The sequence below is a fragment of the Mauremys mutica genome, chromosome 7 (genome assembly GCF_020497125.1).
Source record: "Mauremys mutica isolate MM-2020 ecotype Southern chromosome 7, ASM2049712v1, whole genome shotgun sequence".
NCBI classification, from domain to species: domain Eukaryota; kingdom Metazoa; phylum Chordata; order Testudines; family Geoemydidae; genus Mauremys; species Mauremys mutica.
Genome location: NC_059078.1, coordinates 44,699,945 through 44,724,967, shown reverse-complemented (window position 1 = coordinate 44,724,967; position 25,023 = coordinate 44,699,945). Strand labels below are relative to the sequence as shown.

The window sequence follows — 25,023 nt, the reverse complement described above, 5'->3', positions numbered from 1 at the left end:
CACCTGACGCCACTCCGCTGATCTGTACTTCACTCTGGTATGGACCAGGGGCTGGGTCTATCCAGGTGTGCTCCATAGTGATATGCTGCCTGCATAGCCCTTTTCCCAGGATTGCAGTTGCATCAGAATGCCTCATAGGGACAAATGGGCTGAATCGTCTGATCAAGCTGGAAGTGAGTTGCGGGGCTGGGACTTTTTATACAGGCCTTGTTTGCTTCCTGTTGCTGTGAGATATATAGCACCGCTGTTCGTCAGCCTGTATCTCTCTGTTAGATGGGAGAAGAGGTAGACTACAATTAACAGCATTAGTAAGTATAGTACCTATTATTTTCTTGTTATGTTTTTATGTACTTTGTTGATGGGAATGTGTATGCCAAGTACTGTGTATTAATACATGCTGGGTGTGTGTGTGTGTATATACACAAAGTGCTATATAAGTATTAAGAATTAATTCACTCTGTGTTCATCTAGATATACGCACAAATTCTAAAAATGACTGATTTGCTTATACACACATTTGAAATGGCTAAATAAACCTATTAATATACTTAGTCACTGTCATCATGGTCTAATAGTATTTACAGCTAAGTGCTGTTTGGACAATTCCTTACACCACTAAATAAAGTGAATGCTATTGGCAACATTTGTAGATAAAAGCGCCCATCAAACATGTTGTAAATCTTCTTAATTTTCTCTACTGCCACCAGCAAGAGATATTCAGTTACAAACTCAATGCAAGGACAAGCATGTCTCTTAAATTTAAGGGCTTGATTACTCCAAGTGTTGAAAAACATCCTCCCTGAATTACTTTAGCTACCAGTAACTTGTTTAGAAAATAATTTTTATATTTTGCTGTCACCCACAGAGAAGCTGGTATGCTAAATGTAACACTCTTCTTGTTGAGCAACTCATGCATTTTAAATAAACATCAAACCCCAACAAAGGGGCCAATTTTGCTTTATAGGCAATATTTGTTATCTTTAAGTACCATATAGACCATCTGCAAAGATTTGCCTTATAGAACAAATAAATATCTGCTGCAACAGACAATGGATGGATGGCGTTTTTTAGTTGGCTTGATTGTATTATGAAATGAAATTGATTTGCCATCCAGATTCTCCAGTATGTTTGTCTCTTGGGTTTGCCTCCAGTTAAAGATATAGTTAGCATATTTCATTCCAATCAGTTCAAAACTAAGGATTTCCTTCCATCTGTTTTGAACTGATATGTGGGAGGAAATCCGTAGATGTTCCTGTTTTCAGTAAACCTTCTACCCAGGGGTGGGTGGGGGCGTGTGTGTGTGTGTGTGTGTGTGTTTAAAAAAAGGAGAGAGAGAAAAAAAGCTGTTGTTGACTCATGTTTGACGTTAAAAGTAGCAGAATCACTTCTGTATACTTTGGAATAGGAGATCCAGAGTGGAAAGTGTTTTCTCCCTGTTTATGTTCAACCTCTGTTTTTTCTTGGATCTGATTCTTAGTAGGCGGTCTTATCTTACTGAAATTGCATCCTCTACATCAACCCCCCCTTCAAGAAAAGGGTCCCATCTGTAAAAGCATGAAAATGCATCCTCCTGGGTTACTGTTTTCCTTCTTATCAGCATGGTTCATTTCCACAGTTGAAGGGCAGAGTCAGAAGGTAAGTTCACAAGTCTTTATTTCACAGTTAAATGATCGTAGGATAATTACTCATTTTTAGATGGCGGCTGCGTTACTGAAGGACACACACACACACAAAATTCAGTGTGAATTTAGTTATATGTTAAATCACCTCCCTAATTAAGCTTTAAGACAATCTGCTACCTTTCCTCTGTATGTATGTAATATCTATAGTCTGTATTGTATATGTAAAATTAAGGATATGGAGTTTTGCTTGGATCTTAAGTAAACTTTGATTTATGCATTATCAGCACTAAATGCAAAGAGGATACAAAAGCAGCATGAGGACGGTGGGCCCAATCCTCTAAGAGGCTGAGCATCCTTGACTCCCACTTACTTCACTGGTGTCAGGGGGACTTTTCCCCTATTAGGACTGAGCCCTAAAGTGCCTTGTAGAATTTCCTCAGTGTTTTCTAAAAGAATTTCTAAACTCCAGCTGTTGAAAAGTTGGCTTGAAAACGGTTAAGGTTGACATTGTGCCCAATGTGAGATTTAAATGATGAGCCTTCATGCTTCTCAGAGAGACTGAGAAGATACCCTATTAAAAACCCAACAGAAGCAAAACCGAGTCTGGAATCCAATCCCAAACCTGCCCAGGAGAGCTTGAGGAGGTAGCAGTAAACTACTGCCTGCTGATCTGTACAGCAGTGTTTATTCATATCAGACAGTGCAGCTGTCTCAGTGAATGAACAAACAATGGCTTCTTCACTGTCAAATGATTGTCTGTCATTGCTCACAGGTTTTAAAAAATGGTAAGATTTTACAATAAACCTTTAATAACTTGCAATTGAAATCTCTATCCTTACCAAATAAATAAACAAATCCCTTCATTGCCTGCACACTGGTTTGTTGTAGAGCTGTGGGTAAGTGCTAGATAGTGGACTTATTGATTAGTTATTGTAGAGTTGTATGTGAGTGCTATGTAGATGTGTAATTAGATATATCTAGGTGAATACTCTACACTGTTCACCGTAGTATCTGAGCACCTTGATGCAACAGGAAAAAAATTGTTTGAAACCTGTTTCTTGGCAGTGTCCATATGAGTAATACGAAATGTTTTCCCTTAGACAGATTTTTGTTTTGGTTCATACATCCATTTCAGTTTTTACGTTTAGCAGCATTGTGAGGAATGTGCATATGGCTTTATTTAGACTGGTTTTCTCAGCTCTGTGGTGGTGATTAGCCATTTCAGTAGGATGGAAGGCATGTTAATTCATATTACAAAGTGTCTGCTGCCACTGCGTTTCTTGTCTTCTGCTGACAGAGGAATAAACTAGCCTATAAAATTAGAAGTTGCATGAGACGTAGGAATCTTGTTCTCTAGTGCCTGAGTTGTGGAAGGGCTGCCTTCTACCAAACAATAGAGAAGGGTTGGCAATGGAAGGAGAGACTTTAAGACTATTAGCAAAGGGAGCTAGGGATGGCCATCCATCTAAAAAGGCATGATTTAGGAGGAGGCAGAGCACTGAAAGGGCATTCAAATGCCCGAGCTTCAGGTGGCTCTTTTATTAAACAGATCAAAGGCAGGTGCAATGCAAAATTGGAGGGACTCTGTCTGGAAAGTGCAGTGAACAAGGAATCTAATGTGTATACTGTATTTCTGTCATGCTTTTCAAGGTGCCCTAGAAACATTAATGAATGAAACATTGCCACCTCACTTGTGAAGGAGGGGAAGTAGATGGGGAAACTAAGGAATAGAGAGCATAAGTAACTTGCTCAAGGCCACCCAGTGAAACAGTGTCAGAACTGGAACTCAGGCCTTCTGTCGTACAGTCCCAGGCTCAAGCCACTGCTGCTGCTTTATCATACCTTGTTTTCCATATACAGTCTATAAAGAACACTGTTACCCTGTTCACCATTCCACTGTGCACCACTCTGCCCTTTCTGTACAGATTGGGACCTTCCATAGTCACCCCCTGATGAGTCAGAGCTCCTGCCCCACAGATGCAGGCCATGAATTCCACTTCACCCATCCACTCTACCCATGCAAGCCTCAGACCTATTCTCCAAACCAGCCTAGGCCATCACTAGCAGGGCAGAGTCTCAGCAGGGTGGGTAGGATGGATTATAGTGTCATTTATTTTTGGGTGGGCTGTCAATAATTTGAACATGCCACAAAGGCCATGGATGAATCAGTCCTGTTGCTGACAGTACTTTGTGGAGACTTTTCTCAGGCCTGAATCAAGTTGAGCAAAACAGGAGTGCATTGTGTTCTAGTGGGCAGAGCACTGAACTGGGACTCTGAAAAACTGGGTTCAGTTCCTGGCCCTGCCATTGTCCTGCAGCATGGCCTTGGGTAAATTACTTCACACCTTTTCCCCCTTCCATCCTTTGTCTTGTCTATTTAGTTTGTAAGCTCTTTGCAGCAGTGCCTTGTGTTTGTGCACACCTAGCACAATGGGGCTCTGATTGTGGTGGGAGCCTCTATGTGCTGGAAAAGAGAGATCAATTATTTATAAAGAGAAGCAAAGTCAGCATCTGATCTCATCTTTGTTGCACAATAAGGAATGTTACCCACTGACATTTGTTACTCTAGTAAAAGAAAATAAGGTTAGAGTCAGGTCTTGGAGTCAGCCACCAGAATAGCTGTATTTGCACTGGTGCACCTTAACCCAGATCCAAGCAGGAGTAAGCTGCTACCAGTGTAAAGTCATGGTTTAGCCTGTCTGCATTTGTGGTTTGCACTAAAGTAGCTACATTGCCTGCTGGCCCACCTTGATGAAATTCCCGGTGTAAATCAGGGTCCTCGGGGTGGTGAGATAGTGGGGGAAGATGAGATCAGTGACTAAAGGTAACAATTTAATGCTTTATTTTTTTTAAGTTAAAATCCATGCATTGCAATGTCAAGACGATGTTCACATTGGCTACACCTTGCACCTCCTGTGCTGTGGCCACCAAAGTGGTCTGTCCAAAAGGGTGGATAAAGATGACCCAAGCGCTAGGAGAGAGAGGCTGCAGGTAAGTCCCATCTCCCTGTTCAGCCTGCCATATCAGGCTTACAGGCCATTCTATAACTCTTTTGTATTTATTAAATATATAATCACATATAAGTCAGCATTTCAAGGCATGTTTTTTGTGGGCCAGGGAGAAGTTGTCTTGTATAAAAATAAAGGAAGAGAGATGTGGCTGGTTTCTACCATTGGATGGGGAGCAATATAATTCTGATTTAGGGTTAAAGAAGAGGCAGCTTGAAGTGCATAGTTCATGTATGTGTACTCATGGTCGTGTATAGATATATAGATAATAAGTATTTAATAGTGATATTTCTCTAGTGCAGTCATCTGAAGATCTCAGAGAACTGAACAGACATTAATTCCTTACACTTCATAACCCTGTGGAGCAAACTGTGGCCAAAATTTTCAGATTTGAGCATCCAGAGTTAAGCACCAAAACCCATATTTTAGGCACCTTTAATAAAAGTAGCCTGATTTTCAGAGGTAATGAGAATTCACAGCTCCACTTAGGGTGACCAGACGTCCCGATATTTAGGCGTTTGTCCCATGTCCCAACCGATCTTTGGTCAGGATGCAATTTGTCCTGATATTTTGCGGTACTCTTTTTTTTTTTTTTCCCCCTCCACTGGCGACCTCCCTTCCATGTGTCCCGATATTTTCTTCCTCTCCTCTGGTCACCCTAGCTCCACCTGAGTTCAGACAGGAGTTGCAGGTACTAGTACCCCTAAAAATCAAGACACTTTTATTTAGGGGCCTAATTACAGTCTATGGCCCCAATCCTGCAGCTTGTTTCTTGTGACTGGATCCTTGTGAATCCCCATTGACTTCTGTGTGGTCACAGGGCCTGTACACACAGAACAAGTTGTGGGATTGGGATGTGAGGTACTTAACTCTAGGCACCCAAGATTAAAAATGTTAGTCTATGTGATTTGTCCAAAGTCACATATTGAATCAAGAACAGAACCAGTTATAGATCCAGGAGCCATTACTTCCCTTCTGCTGTTCTAGCAACCAAACCGAATTCAATGTCACTTTTGAATTTTTTAACCCTCTTATTTCCCTTTTGATGTACTGCTTGTTCCTGTATTTTCTGTGCTCATTGTGCTAAGTTGAACACATTTCTGTAGCTGAACTGTAATTGGAAAAAGGTGAAGGGAAAATGAATTTACCAAAAGGTTGTACAAAACCAGAACATTATAGATTATTATCTGCAAATCTAGTCAATAGCGAACTTTAGCAGTTAACATGGAGCTCTATTGTCCACTGTTTTCTGTGCCTTACTACTAGCTGGAAACATTTTAAAAATAGCCCCAGCCATTTTGCAGTTATTGCAGATGTATTTGGTGATCAGATTGGCACAATGGAAGCAGTAAAAGTGTGGAACAAGGCGCTTGAGTTGAGTCAATGAAGGAAGGTTAAGTTCTTGCCAAAGATAAATTTAAGGGAGTAATAATAATACAACTGGGTACTAATATTTTTAATGTTTCCTTTATAAATGATGATTATTAAGATTCCTGAGGCCCCAGTGAGATCAGTGCCCCCACTGTGCTAGGAGCTGTGTACACAAACAGTAAGAGACAGTTCCTGCTGTGAAGAGCTTATGCTCTAGTTATGGCAGCCAGAGTGACAAGTGAGAGGAAGGATATCAGACTGATTTTACAACTGAGGGAACATAATGGTTTGTTCGAGGTTGTACAGGAAGTCTGTGGCAGAATTGGGAACTGACCCCGAAATTCCCGAATCACCATCAAGTGCGTAATCAGATGGCCATTCCTTCCTCTGTGAATTAGACAAAGGATTAGCACGACCATGCTGGAGATCAGCAGAGTGCATTGCTCTCTGGCTCTGACTCGGGAGCATCTTCCCCTGCCCCCACCTGCCCACAACATGACCCCTCTGGCAGAAGTGAGGCACGGAGCTGGTGTAAAGCCAGCCATGCCTGCTGTATATCTGCTTAGGCTTCTGACATGCTTCCCCACCCCAGAGGCGGAATCCTCAGTTTCCTCTTTAGGGCCACTTTAAGGTCACTTTGAGCCCCGTTCAGCAGCACACTGTGACCTTAGTGGGGCTGGTGATCTGTCTCCATCTCCCACAAACCTTGACCTTGCCAGTGAATATTTCATTATTCCCATGGATCACAAATATGAGGGAGGCAGGGAGGGTCAGTCTTGTAGACAGCACAGGTCTTTCAGAGCTTTGAAGATGAAGACTAGGACTCAAAATCTGATCCAGTATTTGGAAGCTAATGAATTAATTGGAGCCTTGCATAATAATATAACCTCCTAAGCCTGGGTTGTGCTTGTGGTTCTATGCCCCAGGACAGTGTGTTGCACTCTTCATTCATATGGAGTGGTTTTCAAACAGTTGACTCCGTATGGATCAAAAAGCAGCTCAGAAATTTCCCGTCATTGTCCTGATCAGTCTGTTATCCAGTCCAATCTATACAGAATAGGTTGGGTCCCAAACTGTTTGTTACACTCACTGATCTTGGATTTTTCTGTTTAAGATACACAGTAAATCTTGGAGAAGACACCCTTTCGCTACTAGGGTGCAGTCACATGTGTAAGAAGGAAATTGAGGAGAAAAAATGCTGCCCGGGATTCTGGGGTACTGAGTGCTATGGTAGGTTCTTCCTGGGTCCTTCCAGCCATTGACAGGTTAAGGCAGTTCAAAGTGCTTCCCTAGAATTACCAGTCCTGCAGGTCAACTCCATGGGGAATGATTTGTTTTCAGGATTCTCTTTCATGTTTCCAAGACACTTAGACTGGATCCCAAGATTTCCAGTATCCATATAGGGAAGTTTGAAGGTCTTGGGAAGGGAACTTATCCCCTGCACATGATTTGAGCCCTGTTGTGTTTTGACTTATGGCAAAACTCCCTTTTGAAGAAGGTACTCTTATTTAAAAAAAAAAAGTTTTAAAAGAGAATTTTTCTTTAAGAAAGTTTCCAAGGAAAAAGAGAGATTTCCTTCTGGGAACTTCAGTACCCCTATATACTCTGCAGCTCGTCGCCTCTACAGCCACTATAACCACATGAAGTCTCAAGCCAGGAGTGAAAATAACCAATCTGAATCCTCCGTTATGTTTCAGACCAAGCTATTTGAATCTGAAAATGTTTGACTCATTTCCTGTTGTTTTAACACTTGCTGGTTGTAGTGAGGCCAAGAAGCTGAATTACTAAGGCTATGTCTATAATACAGCCTGTATCGGCATAACTTATGTCACGTAGGGGTGTGAATAAACCACCCCTGTGAGTGACATAAGTTACACCGACATAAACGCTCATGTGCACAGCCCTATGTTGGTGGGAGAAGCTCCTTCCACTCGTGTGCGTGTGGTTTTTTTTATGCTGACGGGAGAGCTGTCTCCCATCGTCATAGAGCATCTTCACCAGACGCACTGCAGTATTGGTACAGCTGTGCCACTGCAGCGTTGTACATATAGACGTGGCCTAAGTTACATGAGGCAAATCCCACACTCTTGCCAGACCAGTTGAAAATAGAAAAGACTCCCCATTTCCAGAGAGGGCCTGAGGTGATGAGATTTTCTTCATAGAATATCACGGTTGGAAGGGACCTCAGGAGGTCATCTAGTCCAACCCCCTGCTCAAAGCAGGACCAATCCCCAGACAGCTTTTTGCCCTAGATCCCTAAATGGCCCCCTGGAGGATTGAACTCACAACCCTGGGTTTAGTAGTCCAATGCTAAAACCACTGAGCCTATCTAGCCTGCTTTCGGCCTTGGGTGGCTTGAATAAGCATCTAGACTCTGTCAGAGCACAGCTGACCCAAAAGGCCAAGCATAACATTTTCAAAAGCAGCCCCCTCCCATTTTGGAGGCAGCATCTGGAGACACCAGGCACCTGGTTTTCAGAGGTGCTGCCCACTCCAACTCCAGCTGAAGTCGGTGGGAGCTGCAGGCACTCCACACCTCTGAAAAGTAGGCCCGGGGCTGTCTCAAATTGAGCTTCCAACATGATTGGCCTTTCCTGAATATTTGACAGAAAATCTATTCAGGTTTTCCCTGTTTCTAATAGAGCTAACAATAAAAGGCCTGATCCTGCAAAGATCTGACTCTCCTCAGCTCCCCTTGGCCTAAGTAAATTACAGCTCCTTAGACTCCTTTATAGCTCTTTGTCCTTAACAGAATGGATAATGTTTGTCATATATGACAACAGAAAAATAAAACCATTTGTGATCCAGTGGAGATAGGAACCCCCCCTTTGTTAACACAACTGAAGCCACCTAAAGGCAGACATTTCATTCCTTCTGAGTCCATTTGTTTGCTATAACAATAATGGTTGTAGTAAACATGCATACGGGGACAGAGAAGTGTTGATTTTGCTAATCTGTGGCCTGCCTCCTGTTTGCCAGAATGCCCTGGTGGACCTGAAAAGCCCTGCAGTGGCCATGGGACCTGTTTGGATGGTATAACTCGGAATGGAACCTGCACCTGTGAGGTCAGTACGGGATGTACTGTGAGGAAATGCCATGCCATGTGATGCATGTATTATAGGTCCAGGCCACGGGCCCGCAGGGAAGGCATTAACCCTCTGGCTGGCCAAAAGCATATAGTTGCTTTCTGTGAGTGTACAGATTTGTAGGGGAGCAGTGCTGGGCCAGCTGTGGAGGACTAATGAATTCCCCTTCACATGCTGTACAAATAGAGTGACCAGATGTCCCGATTTTATAGGGACAGTCCTGATTTTGGGGTCTTTTTCTTATATAGGCTCCTATTACCCCCCACCTCTGTCCCGATTTTTCACATTTGCTGTCTGGTCACCCTATGTACAAGGCACGTACTATGAGGTAGCAAGGGCTGTGAGAGTTTGGAAGAATCTCTAGGAAGAGATGGAGCTGACAAGTGTGGGGGGATTTTCCCCATTTCCTGAGTGAAATAAGCTGTGTCCTATAGTTTCCCTTGGGCTGAAAGAAGGTCTGGTGTGTTTGGACCTTAATGGGCAGGACTTTCTTCACGTTTACTTTTTCTCTTTGACAATAATGTGCACACCAAGGAGTTTAGGGTCCAGATCCTCAACAGTGTTTCGCTGCCTAACTCCCATCAAAACGCCTAAATAGCTTGGAGGATCTGGGTCTTATACTCCACCTAGATGGGCAGAATCTTTACTAGTTCTAGCTGGGCTGTCCACATCAAACCACCCCCAGGGCCCAGTCCACCCTGCAATGTGAGGGTCTGTGTACCTATTCTTCTGACAAACATCCTCCAGAAGGTGGAGGGTACAAGGGGCCTCTGTTTTGCTGTTACAGGGGCTCCTATGGATTCAGGTCAGTACTGCCCCTCATACGAGTCTCATGGGAACAAGCTGAAAGACACCCCTCCTACATGAGCTTAAATGTGCATCTGGTAGTTCACCTTAGAGAAGGCAATGAGGCAAAATTAAACACACAGCTCCCTGGCCTTATGAGGTCCTTCCTTGCTTCAGGTCTCACAGCTGAGACCTGCAGCTGCCTCGCAGTACCCATACATGCCTCATATACCCAATTGGTGCCTGAGAGCATAGGAAGGGTCTAACGCAGTCATAAAAGAATTCACCCAGACACTGTGAGGATTGTAGAATCACAACCCCATTGACTGACTGACGAGCCCTGTGAGCGAGACCATAAAAGGCCACAATTTGCAACATGTTCTCCAGATCAGCAGAAGAAGAGGCCAGATAAAAATCAAAACTGGGTTAAATGTATGTGGTTCAGCACAGCTGAGTCTGAAAGGAAACTGGTATAGCAATAATTTAGGGCCTGGTACTCAGCCCTATGAAGTAAACTGAAAAAGTCCCATTGACATGAATGAACTGCGGATCAAGCCCTCCGAGCGAGAGCATGAGAGAACTGGTACTTTTGTTTCTAGTCATAAGGACATTGTTTCTCCAATGTCTGCCATGATTGTTCTGCTGTTTGCTCACTGGTAAAATTACATCGTCTCCTTTCTACTGCAAGGGATATTGGTAAGGCACTTGTAAGAGAAGGTTTCTATGTTGTGTCACCTGAGCATGAACAGAAAATCAAAAGGGGAAGAGGAGAGACGTAACGACTTATTTATCACTTTGCAGCTTGAACTAAGTGACATCATAAGAAAATAATGACTGGCCAAATTTTTTTGCCCTTTTAGGGGAGGTATGGCGGCTTTGCCTGCCAAGATTGTCTGGATGAGAATCTGTTTGGCCCTGACTGTCAATCAGGTAAACTACAGCAATGAACAATCTAAATCAACTGCAAAGAGACTTCCCCATGTACTGCTAAATGAATGCAATGGACAAGGGTGGCACAGGAGGGCTGATCAGTGGAGAGGCGGGTGCTGCTGTCTGAAAATTATAACTGCAGCCTTTTTTTCCATCATTCTCCTCCTCTGGGATGAGGCTGTTTTGCATTTGTCTGATGGGGAGGATGCTGAAACTGTGGGATCAAGTGTGTAATGTGGGTCCAGCATTAGAATGTCTAAATCCCACTTCTGGGCACTGGAATCAGCACTGAGACTTGTTCAGCACTGGTGTTCCTCACCTACTCCTGAGCTCCCAGATGTAAATTTGGGCATCCTGCTAGGGTGCCCACATTGGAAAGTTAAGCCCACAGTTGGTGGCCTTAATCATTGGGAATAGGATGAGCAGTTTGCCACACACTTGTAAGCTATATTCAATAAACAGAAAAATCATCACAGCCATCCCTTTTAGTATGGGTGTTCAGTCTCTCCCACCAGGGAGCTCCGATCAGTCCCTTTTTACTCCTATTCCTTCTTTCCCACTGTCCTTTGCATCCATAACCCAAAACTCTCTGCAGTTTTTGGTTTAAAAACCAAAAAATCCGAAAAACAAAACCACACATCTTCTACTGCTACCCCCGTTCCCGCCCACTGGCTGGTTGCCTCCCACCCCGAAGCACGTCTCAGCTTCCCCCAGGTTCCCCTTCCCATGAAGCTAATAAATTTGATGTTGGCAGAGATCCCTGCACTGCTTCTCGCACATTGCATTTCATAGAGCCAGATTATGCCTGCCCCTCTTCCCCCACCCTTGTATTGGCATAGGGGATAGCCAAGATCCTCAAGCTTGCATTCAAGCAGTGATAGCATCTTTAGTGACACTTTCTGTCCCCTGGCCTCTCTTCTTCCATGCTAGCTGGTGGACTGCAGCAATCACTGGAGGAGGAGGGGACGGAGGGCTAACTGCATCTCTGAAAAGGTGGTGTGGATGCTGCATTTGAGCGGCATGTTCCACCCATGGGCATGTTCTGCCTGCCCCTGCACTCCCCAGACAGGGATTCAGTGCTCTTAGTCTCTGCACCCTCCACCTTTTGAGACTGGCTTGCAAAACCTCATTATGGCCCTGGCCTCTAAGAGTGAGAGGCTAAAGTACAGTTGCCTGTAGACTAAGGTGTCCAGATGGCCTGATATTGGGGGCTTTGTCCTATATCCTATTATCCCCCCATGCTGATGTTTCACAGTTGCTATCTGGTCACTTTACTGTAGATTTAAAAGCCTGGATTGGATTTATAAGTTTTCAGTGTGTTTAGTGGATGTATCCCAATCACCCATGCTGTTCCCTGCAGCTTCCAGTACGTGCTTGTGTGGGTTTCTCTTGCAGTGTGTGACTGTCAGCATGGAGTGTGCAACCACGGGATCTCTGGTGATGGAAGCTGTACCTGCCATGGAGGTTACACTGGCCTGAAGTGTGATCAAGGTAAATGTTGGCATTTCCCTCCCAAATAATTTAGAAATCATGAAGTGGGCTCAATATATGTGCCCCCAGAGGAGTAGCTGTTTAGACCTAGGAAAGGCTGGGAAGGAGGAGAAATAGTCTGAAAATGCAGAGGAAGGATGGGCTTGTGGCTAAGGAACTGGGTGAGGACTCAGGAGAGCAAGAATCAATCCCAGCTCTGCGACAGACTCCGCCTTTGATCATGGGCAAGTCGCACAGCCTTCTCTGGGCCTCAGTTCTCCATCTGTGCAATGGAGCTAATGCTTCCTTTCGTCTACTCTTTGTCTGCCTTATCTGTCTAGAGTGTAAACTCCTTGGCATAGGCAGTCTCCTTACTATTCACATGTGCTGTTCACTGTGCCTCACACAATGGGGCCCCAATCTTGGTCTGGAGCCTCTGCATGCTACTGAAACCCAAATAATAATCGTTTAAATTATTTCTTGGCCTCCTCAGATGATAAGCTGTATTATCCAGAGGCATCCGCTGCACCTAAGGGAACCATCCCTTTGTTTTATGATTTCAGAACTTCCCCTTTGCAGAGGTGTACCCTGCGGGAACAATGCCCAGTGTGTGTTGATGAACGGGATGGCAATATGTGACTGCATGCCAGGCTATAGAAAGAGTGGGAGCATATGCCAAGGTAAGACACCTCCCTGTGACCAAATCCTCCTAATCCTGTATTCAGGACAATCTCCTGTGACTGGATCCATGTGACGTGGGGCTGCCAATGACGCACCAAACACTGCTGCGTCTCTAGCAGAATGGGGTTGTGCTGTCATGTTTTCCCACATGCGTGGGGCCCAAGCCTGAGCCCTTGACTTAGGCACAACTGAGTGTCAAGGGCTGTTCTGAAGTCAACAGATTTCTGTGTAAGGGAACTTTGGAAAACCAAACTAAAGACCTCGAGGCTGCTTCTTGTGTAGGTAGGCGAGCTGGAGGGAATGTGTCGTGTTGGGACAGGATTCTGGAGTTAATCAGTTCTGTGTGAATAATCATATGGTGCAGCCAGGCTAAATAAAGCATGTAATCATGTACCTCACTGTGGAGTCTCTGGGCTTGTCTACATGGACATATAGTTTGTGGCAAGCTGTGGTGTCAATCTACCCACACTAGCCATATGTGCACTGCCCCACTTTGAAATGGGAATAGATCAAGTGCATTAGGAAATGATTGTGTGCCGCAGCAGGTCCCCATGGACAGTTAGTGCATGACAGGCTAGTGCGGGGTGGCTTTATACGCCAGCTTGCTGCAAACTAAGTGTTCATATGGAGAATTCCCAATGACCTAATGTTTAGGAACTCCTGGTAACCTGGGCCATAACAGCATTTTTTTCCTCTGTGTCTGTGCTAGGCTAATGTGCCAAAATGGAGCTAGGTTAGTGTGCTTCTGGGAGTGCCAGTTTTAGATGACATGTAAAACTGTGCAACTTTAATGGCTGCTGTTTTCCACCCCAGAGGTGGCTGCATTTCATGAATTGATAGTGATCTCTTTCTCTCTCTCATTTAAAATTTGTTTTATGTTCATGAATTGCTTTTCCTAGGACTAAAAGACACTACTATTTAAACATAAATTACTATCTAGAGATGTAAAAGCAGCAAAGAGTCTTGTGGCACCTTATAGACTAACAGACGTTTTGGAGCATGAGCTTTCGTGGGTGAATACCCACTTCATCGGATGCATCTAGAGATGGATGGATCCAAACACCCTACACATTTGGTGACCTTAATGGACCAAAACTCTGGTTTCAAATACCCTCAAAGTTTGTAGAAGTTCAGACAGAGACCCAAACATCTCATCTCTGACCCTTCTCTTATTAACTTTTATGTTATTAATATGAAATGAGAACTGCTCAGCTCGCACATCCAAATCCCTCAGCCAAAAAATCTCCACTGTCTGACATTGGGTTATATGAGTCAAAAAGTTTCCCAGTTTAAACTGAATAAATTCCACGTCCCCCATTATGTTTGGATCAGAGGGTTTCTACATGTAGTACTTCAAGTGCTGGTTTTTTAATGAGAGACTTGGTTATGCTCCCCTCTCATCTCTTTGTGTTTAAATGTAGCTCGGGATCCTTGTACTTCATCACCGTGCTCCTCGTTAGCTGTCTGTAAGGCTCTAAGTCCAGGAAAATATGAATGCACTTGCAAAGATGGTTATCATGGAGATGGGAAGATATGCCAACCCATCAATCCATGCATTATCAATAATGGAGGCTGCCCTGAAAATATCACCGTCTGTATCTATAAAAGTCCAGGAAAGGTAAGGTGAAGAATTGCATCTAATGAATTTGTATGTAGCAGTAGAAAACCAGGGAACTAATTCTTCCAGCGAGTCTTGCTGAGTTAAATTCCACTGGTCAAAGCTGTTATCCTAACTTGGTTTTTGCAAGGATAGATCGTCCAAACTCTTTGTGGGATGCTCTTGAATACAAGTCGATCTGTGATTGCAAGATTTTAATCATCTGATTTTGCTTTCCTTAGTCATCTTGTGTGTGTAAGCCTGGAATGAGTGGCCTGTACCCTTCAACAGGTTGCTCATCTGTCAGTGAGTGTCAGCGGTACTTCTGTGACGCGAGTTCAAAATGTAATATCAGTCCAGATGGGACTCCCAGGTAGGTTGCTCCAAAAAGCGCCATTAAAGATGCATGTTTTTGTAACTAAAACAAGGCTTTTATTTGGATGAGCTGAATAATATTGGAAAATCAGAGACATAGGTGGGGAATACTGGCTGTGGTCAGGGTTTTGAAAAGAACAAAAATAAGAGTCCATTGAAACAAATAAAAATCGTACATAAGTAGCTGTGACAGCCCCTCACCTGGGCCATAAGAGGGGTTGGTGGGACATCTGGTGTTTCATCAGCCACTTGAGCTAAAGGAGTAACCTCATTAGCTGGCATGGGTGGCAGGTTTGTAGAAATGTTGGTGGTGCCCAGAACCCGCCCCCACCCCCACAAACTCCGACATCCCAAACTCCACCCCCCACCTACCTAAAGCCCTGGGAGGGAGTTTGGGTGGGGGGAGGAGGTCTGGGGTATAGGCCCTGGGCTGGGGATTAGGGTGCAGGAGGGGTGCAGGGTGCAGGCTCTGGGATGGAGTTTGGGTGGGGGAGGGGGTCTGGGGTGCAAGCTCTGGGATGGAGTTTGGGTGCTGGGTGCAGGCTCTGAGCTGGGGGTGGGGTGCAGAAGCAGTGAGGGGTGAAGACTCTGGGAGGGAGTTTGGGTGCAGGTCCCGGGCTGGGGGAGGGGGTGGGTGTGCAGGAGGGGCTGAGGGGTGAAGGCTCTGTGATGGAGTTTGGGTGCAGGCTCTGGGGTGGGGGTGTAAGGGGGGGTGAGGGATGCAGGCTCCGGGAGGGAGTTTGGGGGGGACAGGGTGCAGGCTCTGGGAAGGAGTTTGGGGGAGGGGTGTGTGTGTGTGTGTGAAGGGGAGGGGGTGCACGCTCTGGGAGGAAGTTTGAGGATAGGAGGGGGTGCAGGGGTGAGGGCTGTGGGGCTGAGGATAACAGATTTGGGATGTGGTTCAGGGCTAGAGCAGATTATTAGGGTTTGGGGGGGATGAGGACTGGGGATGAGGGGTTCATGATGCAGGAGGGGGCTCAGGGCTAGGGCAGAGGATAGGGTGCGGGGGGATGAGGGCTCTGATTGGGGCTGGGGTTGAGGGGTTTGGGACATTGGAGAGGCTCAAGGCTAGGACAGAAGGGCAGCCTGCCCTGCAGTTAGTGGAATGGGGGCACTAGGACCCTGCAGTGGCAGTTGATGCTGGGAGCCGGCAGAGCAGAGTCAGCGTGAGCTGCAGGCCCCTGGGTCACAGGAGGTGAGCGGGGGCAGCAAGTGGGGGCCGGGGACACTCGGGGGTGGCAGGCGGGGCCAGGGGAGAGACCCGGCCTCTGGGCCCTGAATATTGGTGGAGCCCAGGCACCACGAGTGTATATAACTCGCTGCCCCTGTTAGCTGGTAGCAGTAGTAAGCTATCTAGTGGCACACACGTGAAGAGGGACACAGCATGTTATAGGAGGATTCCTGGACAGGGCCCTGTGATATGTGTTTGACGAAAGAATCTTCAACAGTCTTCCAGTGTAGGCCCGTGAGTAGGAGAATGAATGAAGATTTTAGGCCAGTTTAGTGCTGGGTATGACTGCTCGGCACAGGGGAGAGACATCCTAAAACTAGCCTTAAAACAATTCCTGTAGAAGAAAAAAGTGCTCATCTGAGCAAACACTTTGGGCTCAATCATGTTTCATGCTCACTCTTCTTCTTCTTCTTGTGCCTCTGCTCTGGAGCAGCCATTATTTGGCCCTTTGCGAGGCTGGAGCCATGTAAACCTCCTCCCCTTGCCCTGTGTGTGGCAGTCTGCAATTTGGAAATAACAATAGCTGAGCTAGTATTTGGATTGAACCCAGACAGGAAAAAGTGCAGTTTTCAGACTGAGATTCCAAGTAGCTGCTGTCTGAATGCTGCAAAGCTGTGTGAACTGGGGCAGAGATTTTCACATGCAGATAGGCTTTGTTGCAAAACTCATTAGCCTGCCTGGGGCCTCAATATGCCTAGAGCCGGCTCTTGGAAAACACTGGGCAGTCTGAATAGACCAGTGGAGCTGGAAATCCACTGAGATGAGTGGAAGTTGAGGGCTCTGGGACATAGCATTAGAAAAATAACATTCCCTAGATTGGCACTAATACCTTGAGTGTGAAGCCTGGTCTCAAGTGCTCAGATACTAAGCAGCTCGATAGCTCGGCCTTGGGTAGGACTGGAAAACTCCAAAGGGAATCTCAGGGCCATTAGGAAGTGCTGTGGGTGGTTCTTTAGATGGTGCTCTTTCTTCTGAGTCGGTCCTGAACCCCGGGCATGGGTGCAAGGGGCAGCTCGGCTGCTGCTTTTGGAAGAGATGTAAAACCAAGGTCCTGACTGACTGTGGCCGTTCAGATTCGCTGGTAACAGGTGTGGCCAAGAGTGTTTTATCCCACGTGTACCTGGTGAGATGGGTGTAACTTCATCTCTTGGCTACTGACATTGCAGCTGTGGCCCACTGCTGCATCTGTCACCTCGAGGTGAGATTATTGTCACACGCTCTATGTGAACACCACCTGGAGACTATCTGAAAACTGAAATTGGTGCAGAATGAGGCCACTTGCTCATTAACCTGGGTGTTTCTGTGCATCAACTTGCTGTTCATGACTGTAGCAGGGCAGCGACTCGCCGCTGCGGCACCTCCTGCTGGTGGTCCAGGGAATGAGCCTCAGTCTTGGGCTACTGCTAGTCACTATCTAGCCACTCATCATCAGCAAAGAGGGTTTGGACCTGCTGCCTCTGCCTGCCCTTGGGCTGCCCCTCTGCAACCCCAGTACCTTCCTTGGCCTTTAACAAGGCCTGCAGCCTGGGGGTTTCAGGCCAGAGCTCCCCAGCTCCTCTGGCCTTTCCCCAGCCCTGCTCCACTCTAGGTTCCCTGCTCAGCTCCCCACAGCCAGGCCTGTCTTTCTCAATAGCTAGAGAGAGACTCTTAGCTCTGGCCTAGCAGCCCTTTTATAGGGCCAGCTGTGGCCTGATTGGGGCATGGCCCCAGCTGAGGCTGCTTCCCCAGTCAGCCTTTCCCCAGCCACAGCCTGCTCCAGGGTTTTTTTTAACCTGCTCACAGGAGCGGGGTGACCACCTGGCTACAATGACACAATGGTTAAAAGGCCCGAGTCCTGTCTACACTAATACACTATTGCTACTGCCAGTGCAGCTGCTCAGTTGTTGGAAAACCAAATGCCCTAATATAGTCAAGACCTCACAAAAAGCACCTTCCGTCAGTGCTCTGTAACTTGCACTGGCTGCCTATAAGCTTCTGGGTGGAGTTTAAGTTGTTGGTTTTCACTTGTAAATTCCTAATAGTTTGGGTTCTGCGCAGGGTAAGAAACCACCTCTCCACTATGTATTACTGCCCTAGTTGTGATCAGGGGCAGCACTCCCCTGGATTTAAACAAGGAGTTGCAGGCAGGGTACTGTCCATGAAGGATGTTCAGCTTTGGAATACACTCCCTGCTTCCCCCTTGGTTCCCCAGAGTTTAGATTTATTAACCTGCACATCCTGCAGAGCCCATCCTTTCTGTCTGGCATTTGGAAGTAGTAGGTTAATGGGTGTCAAAACTTTTTTTTATAGTATTTCAAATTCTCAGTATAATGGGTATCTTGTTTCATGTGCTGTTCCCAGGTACCATCTTCAGATACAAAATATTGCAACATTGTGTCTTTGGATTGCTAATTCTATTTCATACAGAGGGAGGGTGAATTTGATCTGATGGGTCTCATCAGTCTCTCCACCTCCTATGTTGTTCCTCCCTGCTATTTATTTAGGTTTTAACAGATTAGTATGTAGTCAAAGTATCTAGTCTATATAAATGGAACACATCCAGACTTTACCAAGCATACCAAGAACCATTTTTGTAATGACTATTATTTCTCACTCATATCTTACTCTTTAGCTGTGTCTGCAAAGATGGGGAGATTGGAGATGGGAGAAGTTGCTACAAAAATCTCATGAGTGAGATCTCTCAGATTAATACTCGAGGAAGATGGTACAAGAAATTAAACAGTGCAAACAAAATGTTTGGTAATGCTCTTCTGAATTATTTTGGGGAATAGAGCTAAGATGGGGCTATGGGCTGCCAGTGAATGGTTAAGACTCGAAAGAAAACAGATGTCTAATGTTATATGAAAAGATAAGGCAGTGTCGAGGAAACTACATCTGAACTCTTTCTGCATGATGGGGCTCTTGCCAGCTCTGCGCATGTTAACATACCACAGAGACGATTCCTGTGTGAGAGGTATTAGTGCTGATTGACCGCCCTAGTGACTGAGGTCCTCTATCCACAAAGCAGGTGAAGCATAGACCTTGGTGGCATAAGCTTCAAGCTTCACCACATCAGTCCATCAATGTGCCTCAACCAGCAGGGACTACTTAGATGGTTGTTCGTACTTTATTACTCATTCATTCCTTGGGCTCTTTGTTAAGACGTCCAAAAATGGTACAAATAATGATAGAGGTTTTGTGCTCTGGATACTTGTTCACTAAGACTTTCTGGAGATCCACCTCCTTGATTTCATGTAGGCCACCAAACAACCCTGAGACAGCAGGCTGGATTTGAGCCGGTGCTGTAGAGTTGAAAAGCTTCCACTTTTTGTGCACTTTGGCACTCCTTAACTAAGGCACAGCTCTGCACACATGGGGGGTGTAGTAGTAGGATTTTCTGTTTGTATTTTGTATAATTTAAAATAAAAAATAAAGAATAATAATGTAGCATGTATTAAATGTGTTAGTGTATGATTTGATCATATCCTGCCAGCCACCCTTTCTGAAAGCAAAAAGGAATGGCCTAATGGGCCATTGGTAAAGATGCAACAGCCAGAATCTGTGTCTGAGCTGATTTCACGGCAGTAACAGACCTTTTCAGGTCACCACTTTGTAGGTTTAGTATTTTAAAATAAGTAAAAGAATGCAATCATTGTTTTCTCTTGCATTACAATTTGATGTTCCTGTTCAAATGCTCAGTGTAAATCAGTTCTGTTTTGTGTGTGAATGAGAAATGTATGTGTGTTTTGAAGAAAAAAAAAAAAAAAAAAGCTGTAAAGGCCATCACTGAACCAAATGTTCTTTTAAAAAAAAAAAAAACCCAAGGACAAACGTAAGGGTGCCAAAAGATTGCAACACGCCCCTATTCAAATGTCAAAGAAGGGCAAATTAATTACTCTAAAAAATAAAACAAGCACCTATCAATAATAACAAAAATAGGTGTAATCAAAACCAGCATGGAATAACTCCCTACAAAAGTTAATAAAAAATAAATAAAAAAACAAGCATTCGTCAAACAATTAATTACAGCATGATGGTGCATAACTCATTGGTCCCAATAAAAAAAAACACTATATAAACAGGGTGCCTTGCCATAAAACTTTGGGTTCATCCTGCCAAGTCTTCCCCAAAGCATTGTATCACAACGGACAAAACCCAGCTCCTACCTACGCATAATCAACCTACCTGGCCACTAAATTAATCCAAACTGTAAATTGGTAACTATAACATTGACTGGTGGAACAGTGTGTGTGTGTATGTATGTGTGTGTGTGTGTTAGTAAATGCATTTGCTAATTGTTGTATTTCCAGTAAGTGTGGCGTATTGTCTTTTCCCCTGAAAAAAAATCCTGGGTGCTTCTTATAAGCATAATGGGAAGGTGTGGGGTGGAATGTGTTAATGCAATGTGAAGGCTGCACATTTAGACCCCAACCCGGCCAAAGCTCATTTTTATACAAACTTTCCTAAATATTTTGTGCAGTTGGGCGCTTGGCTGCTGATCCAAAGCCCACTGAAGTCAGTGAAAAACTCAACACCACTGGGGTTTGGATCAAGCCCTTAAAGAATTCATGCAGTGAAGTCTAACTATACCCACAAGTGCCTCATCTTTGTGCAGAGACCAAGGAAGTTCAGCCTTACACATCAGAAAGTTATAAGCATGTGAAAACTGAGACTTAGTGTTGAAACTGTTATGCAAGGTTAGGCCTTGAGCTAAAACCCACTGAAGGTAACAGAAAGATTTAACCCTTAACTAGTATCATTCACCGCCAAGCTAGCATGGTGATATCCCACTACCAATCCCCTGATCCATCCAGTTCCCCATACATTCACTCTGGTCACTCACTTTAGGCTGAAGACACAAGGATGTGTTAACCCCCCTTCCCCAACAAGAGGAATAATAAAACTGGTAATTTATGATGTTCTGTATGCTTAGTAACTGTTTTGGGGTTTTGTTTTTTAACAGCTTCAGGGTGTTCTTTGGCACTGACAAAATATGGGCCTTTCACTGTCTTTGTGCCAAGCCTTCAAACGTATAGTGCTAGAACTGACTTCAACGTAAGTGTCACCCCCTTTTAGTAACCTCACTTCTTCATGCTTTGAGTTCTGTAGCCTTTAAAGAGTAGCTGACATGTCAGAGAGAAACTATTCCACTGAGATACAATTCAGACTCTGGCTGAGATTAATTTTAATGGGAGATGCTAAATCCCCTGCCATTGGTTGAAAATCTCAACCTCCCTCTTCCTTTTCTCCTTTCTTTATTAATAGACATTTTTACCGCTAAATATGATTTTGAATCTGTTAGCTCTTGCTTGCACTAATCTTTTTAAAAATCTCTGCTTGTGACACAGTGATAATTCTCAGCACTTTGTATGTCTTTTACTTTTTAAGGTTGGGATATTCAAAAGCACTCAGCAGTGGCCTAATTCTCCTCCTATTAACATGAGTGACAGTGCTTTTTAAAATCCCCGTGTAAACCATTTCTAAAAATATGAATGACTCCTCAGCCCCTGTGACGTTAAGTATTAACTAGAGATGGGCTTGAGCAGAACCTGGGATCCAAACTTTGAGGGATTCAGAATCTCAACCCAGAGCTGAATGTTGCAAATGTCTCTTGTAAAGACAAGAGCTTGAACCAAAACTCTGCATCCAAAACTCCTCCACACTCTGGCTTATTTGTTACCTACATCCAGGTTTTGCGTCTTGGGGCCACCTCTTTGTATGATGCTCAAAGCGATGGGTATCAGAGCCAAGATGAGAGCTCAGCAGTCCCTGATTCCCAGTCCTGTGCTGTAGTAGACCATGCAAATCCCTCTTGTGCTACCATTTTAAATGTTTTATTAAATTGTATTCATTTTAACATTTGTCACAAATGCAACCAAACCAACCATAAAACAGATGGAAACACTTGTATACCATTTCCCCTGTAGAATGAAAAACTCTACCAGAGATGATCAGACAGGAGGTACACGTGCAGGTTATTCAGCAGGCATTTAAAACAGACTAAGCCAGCTTTCTGCTGGAGTTACATCTCAGAACTTGTTACCTTAGAACACTCAGAAACAAGGATGAAATACCTTTAAAAAATACTCCAAAACTGGCTTGTCAGACTTTGTCAGAAATGTAATTCCTACACATACAGCATAACAAAAATAACTCTGCAATCAGGGAAACTTAAACAAATATATGATGTACTTAGCAAGTCCTTGATAAAACTGTGTGGGCCACACTGTACTATGCATTGTTGAGCAGAAGTTTCCTTTGAAATCAATGAGTAGCTGTGCCCCCAAATTAATTGGTAACGTATGCCCCAATGTAAGCAAAGAGAATTTACATGAGGACTTAGGCCTTGTGAAACATTGGATGTGGAATTTGAATGGAAGGGCAGTCTTATAATTTGTCCAAATCCAATAGGTTTCTCTCTAGATCAGCCCCTTAAAATCACTTGCTTTTGGATCAGACTCTCATTCTTGCTCATGTACACACAAATAGCTTCAACCAGAAGCTATTGGCTTGTTGCAGGAATCATTGGGTAAGGGTCTATGGCCTATGGTATGCAGAAAGTCAGACTTGATCATCCTAATGGTACCTTCTGACCTTAAAATATATAAACCTGTGAAAATACTCCACTGCTGCTATAAAAGGCTTCTAAGGGCTCGTCTTCATATGAAAGTTAATTTGGGTAAATTAGGGTGTGAATTTTAAAGTGGATTAACTATTCCCAATTAACTCCAGGTGTGGATGCAAGTAGATTAAGCTAATGCAGGATAAGGCACTGATCTAGAATAAAAGCATCTGCCCATGGAGTTAGTCAGGTATAGCTATTCTGGAATAACTCTCTGTGCAGATGAGCACTGATTTGCATATAAATTAGGAAATGTCTTCGCTTTCTGATCTGGAACTTATATATAAGTATTTTTCTATGTGTATTAGACTGGAAAGACAGCTGAAACTATGTAAAAGCTTTTCTTTTCTTTTTTTGGAAGGCATATCAGTTCTCTCTGTGTTCTGATTTATTTCCATAAAGGACACAATTGCCCAGCATTTATGCAAAATGCATATAATTCCTGGTCAGCATTTGGTGGAAGACATGGTCAAGACCAAGACACTGTGGACGTTGTCTGGGCATCAGCTGACGTTTTATGATCAGATACAGGTATCACAACATCATACTAGGTACCAGCTTGCTGTTTTCACAGGGTACTGGGACACAGGCCCAAAGTTATATCCCTGACACACTTTCATGCTAAAATCCTTTCTTCCTTATTCTGCCAAGTTTCGACCAGTTTAGGACTTAGTTTGTTCCATAATATAATAATCAAATCACAGAGTAGATGACCTATTATGTCTTCTATTACATCTCCTTGTCAGTACAATATTGATTGTTCGATAAGCTATGCATCCAGTTTTAAATAACCCAAGCAATGGACCTTGCCCTGCTTCCCCTCAGAGACCAATATTCAGCATAAATTATCCTTTGCTTCATCCCATTACTCCTAGATTAACCCAAACAATTTTTTCTGGCCTCCTTAGCTCTTCTCCTTCAGAAACTTATACCTGGAAAAGGTACTTCCCCTTATTTGTTTTAGCCACAACTTCATATTACATTCTCTTAATCTTTCCTTATAAATCTACCCCAACAGCTTTGTGATAATTTTTGCTGCTATTCTCTGAAGCGTCTCTATCTATATTGTCCTTGAATTGAGATGCCTAGAACAGTGTGTTGTCTAGGAGATGAGGTCTCACCAGTTTGTGTACAGTTATAGGGAAATTACAGCCTGCCTGGTTCTGGATTATAGCAGATCCTAACAACACCCCTTGTACCAGACTCCATGGTGTGCTTCCCGAGAGGCACAGTACAGAAGGCCTAGCTAGGTAGGGAGGGAAAGGTGTCTTTCAGCATCAGTTAGAGCAACCCCAGAGGCTGACAGTTCTCACAGTAGCCTGACCTGCTGCCTATGGGCTATTGTGCAGCCCAGAATTTCTCTGGTCTCTCACCATCCTAGGCCTGGCTCCCAGCATGCCCCTTTGCAGGAGTCTGCAAGCAGAACATACACCAGCTGTGCATTCCCTCAGGGGCAATTCTCTTTTATTGCCTCTGTGCACTGCTAGGGTGGCATAAAGAGGCGGTGGAAGGGCCAGAATCTGGCCCTTAATTTTTAAAATTGTCAATTTTTTTTAATAATCTGCATATCTGATGAGACGCTTCCCCTGTTATCAACAGTGTACACAATACATATGTCCCTGCTGGTAAATGTAGTACGTCTGCCTTCAGAATGCTTGTCCTGTGGGCTAGTAGCTGACAAATTCTGAACCTTTCCCCTTCCAGTCACCCTTTTTCATTGTACAAAATAGATTTTAATGTTTCTGCTCTAGTATCTGGGATTTGGAGGCGGGGGAGGGCGGGGGTGGGGGCATGTTTGGTTTATGTTTCCCACCATCCATTGTCCTCTCTTCATCCTGCACCTTTGCCATGTGGCCTTGCACAGCTGGCCAAGAGACATTAGTATGTTTCCTTTCCCAATTTCCCAGCCTTGACCTTGGGTCTGGGCTTTGATATATGCAGGTTACAGAGAAGGGCAAAGCAGTGTTGGCAACTGTAGAATCCGAGCTGTGCTTTTCAAGGATAATTTTTTTGTTTACTCAGGAGTCTTTGATTTGGAAAGTCTTCCCTTCCTCTTCCTTAGTAGTGTCCAAAGCTCTTAGTGGTGTGAACTGGAGTTCAGAGCTGGGAGTTGCTATTCAAGAAATGTATAGTACAATGAAAAACACAGGAGAATGTGGCTGTGCCTGTTTGGTGTTGGACATGACGTTTCTGAATGACCCTGGAGTGTTCAGTTGCACTTTATGCTCAGTGCAGTAGCTGTAGGCATTGTTTGTAGTAAGATGA

General features: G+C 44.3%; 1 protein-coding gene across 3 annotated transcripts in view; it reads left to right on the top strand.

Annotated features, from left to right (window-relative positions):
• Positions 1-276: 276 nt before the first annotated feature.
• STAB1 (stabilin 1) overlaps positions 277-25,023 on the top strand; it is a 117,724-nt gene continuing 92,977 nt past the window's right edge. For 2 of the 3 annotated variants that reach the window (XM_045024398.1, XM_045024397.1), the window contains exons 1-13: positions 277-308; positions 1,478-1,635; positions 4,477-4,613; positions 7,116-7,231; positions 8,981-9,066; positions 10,734-10,803; positions 12,199-12,294; positions 12,837-12,953; positions 14,376-14,572; positions 14,794-14,924; positions 18,769-18,896; positions 21,100-21,191; positions 23,161-23,289. In XM_045024398.1, coding sequence (XP_044880333.1) covers positions 1,555-1,635; positions 4,477-4,613; positions 7,116-7,231; positions 8,981-9,066; positions 10,734-10,803; positions 12,199-12,294; positions 12,837-12,953; positions 14,376-14,572; positions 14,794-14,924; positions 18,769-18,896; positions 21,100-21,191; positions 23,161-23,289 — 1,380 coding nt within the window. In that variant the 5' untranslated portion in view covers positions 277-308; positions 1,478-1,554. Of the gene's footprint in view, positions 309-1,477; positions 1,636-4,476; positions 4,614-7,115; positions 7,232-8,980; positions 9,067-10,733; positions 10,804-12,198; positions 12,295-12,836; positions 12,954-14,375; positions 14,573-14,793; positions 14,925-18,768; positions 18,897-21,099; positions 21,192-23,160; positions 23,290-25,023 lie in introns of those variants that run through there. The other variant, XM_045024399.1, reaches the window with a different exon arrangement.